An 8,001-nucleotide genomic window follows, 5' to 3' on the forward strand; every position below is an offset into this window, starting at 1 on the left:
GTAACCAAGTGTCTCGTTCTGGAATCACAGAATGGCTGGGGTTGGGACCTCTGGAGATCATCCAGTGCATCCACCTGGAGCAGGTGACACAGGAACATGTCCAGGTGGGTTTGGAATGTCTCCAGAAAGGGAGACTCCATGACCTCCCTGGGCAGCCTGCTCAGGGCTCTGCCACCCTCAGTGTAAAGTTCTTCCTCACTTAGTGGGGGAGCTTCCTGTGTTTTCATTTATAGCCACTGCTCCTTGTCCTGTCACTGACAAGTCAGGTACCAAACTCTGAAAAAACATTCTATGATTCTCAGAAAAGAGTCTGGTACCACAGAATCATAGAATGTTAAAGAGAGTCACGAACATGCCATGGATAGGGACACCTCCCGCTCGATCAGGTTGCTCAAGGCCTTATCCAACCTGCCCTTGAGCCCCTGCCAGGGTTGGGGCATCCACAGCCTCCCTGGGCAACCTCTTCCAGTGCCTCACCACCATCACAGGGAAGAATTTCTTCCTGATATGTAACCTAAAATTCCCCTCTTTCACTTTGTACTCATTAATTTTGTACCCATTCCTCCTTGTCCCATCGCTACCCTCCTCTTGACAAGTGCCTTGGAGATATTTATATGCACTAATGAGATTCCCCTATCCATCTTCTCCAGACTAATCAGGCCCAGCTCCTGCAGTCTCTCCTAAGAGGGATCATCACTGTGGCCTCTGCTGGACCCTCTCTGGAAGCTCAGAATGAGGGTATTCCAAGAGAGAGCCGGGGGCGGTCTGTCCACGGAACGACAGAATAGTTCGGGCTGGAAGGGACCTCTGGGGATCCCCCCGGTGCCAAGGCAGGGTCCCCCGGCGCGGGTGCCACAGTAAAGCACCCACGAGGGTTTGGAATGTCCTCGCAGGTGCGTGGCGCTGGGACCCCGGGCAGGGGGAACGAGGCAAAGCCCCCCGTTCCACGATCCCCCCCCTCCACTACCGGGGGGGGGACACACAGCCCGAGGGGTCCCGGGGGTCATGGTGGCTCCCCCCATCCCTCGTGGGGAGGGATTCCCGCTCCCCGATCCCGGTGCCGTCACGGGGAGGGCGGGGCGGGAAGGGCTCCGCTGCCTCCCGCGTGTTTCCGTGTCCGGCCCCGCCCGGCCCTTTCCGCCCCGGCCGCGCGCGAGGTGGGAGCGATGGCGGCGCCGCTCCGGGGCCGGGGGAGCTCAGGGGGGAGCTCTGGGGGGCTCTGGGGGGGCTCTGCCCGCCGTGTCCGGGCTCCGGGGCCGCCTCGCCGCTTTCCCGAGAGGGGCGGCCCCGCTCTCTGTGACCGGCGGCAGCTCCCGAGGGAGCGGCTGGAGCTGGGCCCGGGGGGGAGGGGGTGGTGTTAGGTGGGATATCGGGGGAAAGGTTCTTCCCCCAGAGGGTGGTCGGGCACGGAACAGGCTCCCCAGGGCAGTGGGCACAGCACCAAGGCTGCCAGAGCTCGGGGAGCGTTTCGCTGTCGGGCACATGGTGGGAGTGTTGGGGTGTCTGTGCACGGTCAGGGCTCTCCTTTCCAGCTCAGGACATTCCACGATTCTTCCAGGTATTGCTGCTTAGTGCCCTCAGCGGGGATCCCGACGAGATGCAGAACGACGCCGGGGAGTTCGTGGACCTTTATGTCCCTCGGAAATGGTGAGCGGGGTCCGGGAGGGGCCGGGGCTGGGAATGGACCCGAGGCGGGTGCAGCCTCTGCAAGGAGGCGCCTCGTAGCAGCGAGCATCTGGGGCGATGGGGGATGTTTTCTATCAGTTTTTGTATTTTTAAGTACCTTATGTGAAGTGTGTGAAGTAAAGACTGAAGTTGAGAACGCTCTGCATCTCCTGTTCCAAAACGGCCAGCGGTAATTCGGGAGGCAGTGACAGCACATGGAAACTCAGAATGGTTTGGGCTGGAAGGGACCTTAAAGCTCATCTCGTTCCAACCCCCTGACATGGAAAACAACACCTTCCACTATCCCAGATTGCTCCAAGCCCAGTCCAGCCTGAGTGTGTTTGACAGCTGTAATGCCTTCCAATGAAAAAAGGCATAGAAACTGCAATCTTATGAATTACCTTGATTGCTGCATCTTTTGCATTTTAGAAAAGAAAAAAAATAACATTCTGTGTTTTGAGGGCCTGCATGATGCTACCAACTGAAAGTTTCCTTTAAATATACTTGAAACTGCATTTTAATTTTCTAAGTATTGAGAACCTTAACTGTTACTGCCTAAATTGCTTGAGCAGTTTTATTTGCCTGTAGACTTGGCTTTAGTAGCCTTTTTTGTCACTGTTACTGTCTGTTTCCTTTTGTTTAAATATATCTTGTTTTATTCCTTAGCTCTGCTAGCAACCGAATCATTGGTGCCAAGGATCATGCTTCCATTCAGATAAATATTTCTGAGGTAAGTTTCTTAACAGAAGTATGTGATGAGAGAGCTGCACCTTTAAACTTCGGATAGAAGCTGAGGAGTAAAACAGCTTGCAATGCATTTCCAATAATTCATTAAAGAAAGCCACAGTAGACCTTGACTCCTGCAGGTTTCCAGTTAATGCACGTGGGCCCCAGTTGATTTAAGCTCCTTTTAGCATCATTTGGGGTTTTTTTCCCATTTGTTCATTGCTTTTCACCTTTCAGGGTTTCTGTGGACAGAGTGTTTCCTGGAGCTTATGAGCTATAGAGCTTGATTTAGTTCTTGAGTGGGAGACCACAAGGCCACGTTCCCATATTTTTTAAACATCTGAGTCTCTTGTGTTAGCTGACTTTAAAAAATGCTCTGTTTGTCATTTCCTGTAAATGTTAAGGCAAATACTTTCCTTGTTCACCATGTTTCATTCCTTCAGGGATCCCTATTTCTTGTTTTCAAAGGATCAGAGATTAGCAGAATGTGGAAACAAACCCACTTGGTATTACAGGGTTCACCACGCTGTTTAATTTCATGATTTATATTGTTTAGTCTTTTTTCCTGTTAAAATTCTCAGCAGCTGGAGAAAGTGAGACAATTTATGTCTCTCAACTTAGGCATTTTCCTAACTATGTAACAAGTCTGTCCCCTTTCCCCCCTTCAGTTCAATTTTCCAGGATACTGACCTTAGTTAAAAGAAACATGAAAAAAAATCGTAAGGGCAGGAAAAATCCACAAGCAAAACTTCACATTGAACTTTTCCATTTGTGCAGAACTCAAATATCTTTTACCTACCACTTTTTGTTATTCTGTGTGATCCACTAAATTTTACAGCTGCACTATGTAACTGGATTTGCTGTGCAAAGATTATCTGTAGTTGACCTTATAACTTCAGTATTTGCCTGGAGTTTCTGTAGTTCACTTACTCAACACTGCAAGTGTTTTTCTGCAGCTTTTAACTTTGCAAGTGTGATGTAAGAGCATAAAACCTTGTAAGAATCTGTGTGCAGTAACTTGGCTGTAATTACAGGTTGACAAGGTGACAGGCAGAGTGAACGGCCAGTTCAAGACTTACGCCATTTGCGGCCCAATCCGGAGGATGGTGAGTGCCTTTCTCACCTACAAAACTATCCTGCTTCCTTAAATGTTGTTTAGTAATTAATGGGATGTATATTTAGCCCTGGAAACACAATGTGCCTCCAGCTCGTTCTCAAGCAAGAACTTTTGTGGGGGTCGTGGAAGGACAAGAGGGAAATGTGAACGAATCCATAGAATCCCAGAATGGTTGTGTTGAAAGGACCTTACAGATCATTCAGTTTGAGCCCCTTCCACTAAACCAGGATGCTCAGGGCTCCATCCAACCTGGCCTTGGACACTTCCAGGGATGGGGCAGCCCCAACTTCTTTGGGCAACCTGTGCCGGGGCCTCAGTTTCTAAGTTGGCATAATCAGTTTCTTCTGGGTTCTTGTTTGTTTGTTTTCTTAATACTTTGGTTTGTAGAATTGTTTTTGTTTTTTTTTAAATCATTGAAGGATGCAAGTGATTTCTCTTAAGAATGTACCAAGACACTTAGTACATGGCTTTTATCTGTTGTTTACAATTATTTGAGAGGATACTACAAGACTTCAAGTTGTTAAACATGGTGTGAAGCTTCTTAGAAGCTTCATCACAAGTCCCACTTACCCAAAAGTATACCTTGTAAATGCAAATGTGTATTTTATCAAGTTAAAACTGTTTCTTATCCTTAAGGATGAAAAAGAATTAACAGTTTATTTTGGAAACACTAATCTGTGTATAAAATGTAAGAATCTGTGGAAGGTGTTATACATTTCCCTGTCAGCATTAACTGCTGCAGCTGCCTCTCTTTCCCATGTGTGTCAGCAATTATTTGGACACTTCAGAATATTTTCATTTTGTTTCTTAAAGGGTGAATCAGACGACTCCATTCTGCGCCTGGCAAAAAATGATGGAATTGTTTCCAAGTAAGTATGTTTATCTTATCCTCTAACTCTTGCAGGGGTAACTTCCATACCCAAATCCAGCTCTTAGGATGACAGTGTGTACATTGTATTTATAGGATGATTACACAAGTTGCTCAAGAATATTTACTTGGAGCTGTTGAAGCAAATTGGTTTGTAACAATGTTTATTTCATTTTCTTCTAGGAACTTCTAACTGAAGAAACTTCGGTATGGGACATGGGATGTGAAATAAACCATTCAGAACCGTATTGTGCTGTGTCTTTTGTTCAGTTCATAAACATCATCAGATTTATTATGGTTAATCTGGAAAGACTTAGAGATGTGTCTTAAAAAATATACAGATTCTGATTGTGAATTCTTGAAATTAATCAGCTTGTAAGGCAAGGCCAGAATTGAAATTCAGGAATTTCCACTTCACTCTTTGATTCACTGTCATCTTTCCTTTCCAGATCTAATAAGTTTTGCAGTTGTAGCACAAGTGCTTCTTTGATTTGTAGTAGAGCATTTCAGCTTGCTGCTTTTTCAGTGGAAGAACTAAGGGGATTCTTCTCATTTTGTTATCACAGTTTATTGGGTTTTCTGCTCATAGAGGCTCACAATATTTCTTCTGCCATTGACACATTTGTAAAGTAAATTAATGAAACTCGAATTCATGGAAAACTAGCCAGGAATACCTATATACGAATAAATTGCTTGCCAAGTGAGGGAGACTGAAAAGTTTTGCCCTTTTACTTAAGATTTCAATGCTGAAAAGTGGGGAATAATTAAAGAAATAAATCTGAACATTTGCCAATATTTTAATAAATTAATTGAAAGCCTTTTAATAGCTGGATAGATTTTCTGCCCGCTGTTGTGGGAGGGGTTTTTGCTATCTTTCTAGCAGAACCAAGGGAAGAAATAAGCAGTTTAAATGGTTCTGCTGACATTGCCTCTCTTATCTGTTGGTTTCCAGTCTCTGCTTCATTTCCATCACTTCGTGCTTTTGAGCTAACACAGAAGTTTTTATGATGTAGTTTGACAGAGTTGTTTCAAGATTTTACCTGTTTTACTTGAGGTGTTTAGCTTTAATTTGAGCTCGGTTTGTGTGCCAAAAACGTGCCAGAAATACAGAAATATGTTGTTTCATGGCCTTTTTTTAATCAGCTCTTCACAGTGGGCTTTGGTGTTGCATTTGGAAGCACTGTGCTCAGGGTGCTGCAGCTGCTCCAAAGAGCCATCAGGATCTCACATGGTGCTTGTAGCAGTTTTAGAACCTTGTTGTGTGTTAACAGCCTTAAGCACTGCAATAAATTGCAGCTCTCCACAATCTTTTTTTAATGCCCTGCCTGCAGAAATGGAGAAATAAAATTGCAGTAAGTGTTAGGCTGGAAACAACTGCTGGCACTAAGATGTGGGTATGGGAAAGGAGAAGGGAGTTCAGAGAAGAGCAAACACTTTGTACTTCTGTGTTTTAAGTGTCTAGTAAAAAAAATTAGCACCTCTGTTGGGAAAAGAGATTTCTAATTTACCTTGGCTATAATTTCACAAGGACTTGAAAGCATGATGTCCTTTCCAGGAGTCTCTCAGATTTTTGTTTTGGGGGAGGGATACAAGAAAGTTCTTCCTTCCAGATGCTGCTTTTTTGTAGATTTTTTGCACACAGAGGGTTTATTTGTCAGCTTCTGCTTATCACTTAAATAGACCATCGTACATGGGTTTGGTTTTAAAATAAGGAAAGATGATATGACTTGTGTTGAAAATTTAAATTGTCAGCTGCATTTTACCAGTTTCATAGTATCTACAACTGCACAGGCTGACTTGGTCGTGTATTCTGATCTGCATGTTCTCAGGCATTACTGAGAGGATATATCCAGATTTTACCACGTTCCCTGCTGTGTGATCATCTCTAGCATAGCATTTGCAGTTGTCTGTACTCAAATCTCTGCATAGACCATCTCAAAGTTCTCCCAAGTGATAGGGGCTGTTTGGTGATATTTTCCTGTTTATGCTTTAAGCTGTCACCACATCGAGCTGGTTACCATGTGGCTTATTTCTGACTTGTTTGCAAGTTGCTGTGGATGTGGGTGTGGGAAACAAGGCTCAGGCCTCTCTCGGGAGAGCCTGGAACGGGGATGCTCTCTTCTCTGGACTAAGGAGAACGACTGAACTACCCAAGTGTAGCATCTTTCTCCTTACCTGTATTTTTTTTTTACTTCTCAGCCATATCAAAGTGCAGTGTATTTCTTTGGAAGATCCTGTCTTGGCACTATGGGCAGATACTGAATCTAAGCATAGCAAATCAGGCCATGTTAATGTCTAGTTACACTGTGGTATGATTTCTTTAAATTGAATCTTTTTTTTTCTCAAATTATGAAGTATATTAGGATTTAGAGTGTATGCCACTGTATAGACACAATGAAGTACATAACTAAACCTTTATTTCAGGAGCAATTTCAGCAGTCAGAACTCAGCAGGCTGAGTTTTAGCATAGCCGTAACCTAAAACATCTTTGGCTGCACATTCTCTCTTGCCACTGATAACACTTGAATTTACTAGTACTCCTCTGAGCTGACAGTACTTTCAATAGATAAACTCCTGGATGTTTTGAGTAGGGGCAACTCAGCTAAAAAGACCCCAAAAAATGCTTAGTGTTGAATTCACAGTGAACTTAATACAGAAAGCACATGAGAGAGACCTTTTAAATGCTAAAATTAGAGGGGGAAAAATGAACCCACAGTTTATTTTTGAGCCATGCTCTTCTGACATCTAAGTTAACCATGAAAAATGCATTAGAAAAAAAAAAGGGAGGGGGGTGGGGAGTGGTGGAGGAGGATGACACTGTTAGTTGTGATTCTCCTAGAAATAATTCATTTTTCCACTAGATAAATCTGTGAAAACACTCTCTGGAAAGACAAATACAGTCTCCAAACTGGAGAGATTTCAGCTTGGCATATGTCCAATCCTTATTACTTTCCTTTGTATGCAGTAAGAGGAGATAAATTTTAATTGGACTTGATGGTTTTTTTCTGACATATCTTAAATTAGCTGCTTCTGCCTTGGCATTAGGGTAGAAGTTTAAATAAAACCACTAACTGTTTACTGCTGATAAATGCCTGGTTTACCAAAGACTTTAGATATTGTTGACTTGTTTCTAATCCCCTGAGACTTTGTTCATCCATGTGGATTTCAGTGGAATTCCACCATAAGGCAAGTGAACTGACAGCTTAAAAGTTCAAGATGAACTTGAGGTCTCTCAGATTTCTTTTTGAGCAATACAACCCCATTAGCATACAGCTGTACCAAATTTACACTTGTGTTTTAAGTATTTAAAAATAATGTTGTAATTTAAAATGTTTTGGGCTTTGTCATACTGATTGTTGCCATTTGGTTTTCAGAACTTAAAAAAAAAAAAAAAAGTGAAACAAATTACTCTTTCATCAATTTCTTGTCAAAATAAGAAATGTAATGGTGCCATATCCTAAAACAGTTCAGTTGGGAATGGATTAGTGCTGTGCTAAAGGCTTCCTGGAGTTCATGCTGTTGTCACCAGCAAGACTGCACATGAGTCTTACCAGAATTCTTGCAGAATCCTAACAAGGGAGGACATGGGTCCCTTTAAAAATGCAATTTTCAGTTGCATTTTCTA

The 8,001-nt window shown here is 43.5% G+C and overlaps 1 protein-coding gene across 1 annotated transcript; it reads left to right on the forward strand.

Moving 5' to 3' along the window:
• Positions 1 to 1,045: 1,045 nt before the first annotated feature.
• Positions 1,046 to 4,621, forward strand: RPS21 (ribosomal protein S21). Its single transcript, XM_027881566.1, has 6 exons — positions 1,046 to 1,157; positions 1,559 to 1,647; positions 2,332 to 2,395; positions 3,426 to 3,497; positions 4,322 to 4,377; positions 4,560 to 4,621. Exons 2-6 carry the CDS (start codon positions 1,598 to 1,600, stop codon positions 4,567 to 4,569), a joined length of 252 nt encoding a protein of 83 aa, XP_027737367.1. The 5' UTR covers positions 1,046 to 1,157; positions 1,559 to 1,597; the 3' UTR covers positions 4,570 to 4,621.
• The last annotated feature ends 3,380 nt before the right edge of the window (positions 4,622 to 8,001 follow it).

This window comes from Empidonax traillii, unplaced genomic scaffold, assembly GCF_003031625.1.
Source record: "Empidonax traillii isolate 1590-97213 ecotype Southwest subspecies unplaced genomic scaffold, ASM303162v1 scaffold91:size2966241, whole genome shotgun sequence".
NCBI classification, from domain to species: Eukaryota; Metazoa; Chordata; class Aves; order Passeriformes; family Tyrannidae; genus Empidonax; species Empidonax traillii.

Coding starts and splice junctions, on each gene's coding strand:
- RPS21 (XM_027881566.1), top strand. CDS start 1,598: ATGCAGAACGACGCCGGGGAGTTCGTGGACCTTTATGTCCCTCGGAAA. Junction 1,648..2,331: donor CTTTATGTCCCTCGGAAATG/GTGAGCGGGGTC, acceptor TTTATTCCTTAG/CTCTGCTAGCAACCGAATCA. Junction 3,498..4,321: donor GCGGCCCAATCCGGAGGATG/GTGAGTGCCTTT, acceptor TGTTTCTTAAAG/GGTGAATCAGACGACTCCAT.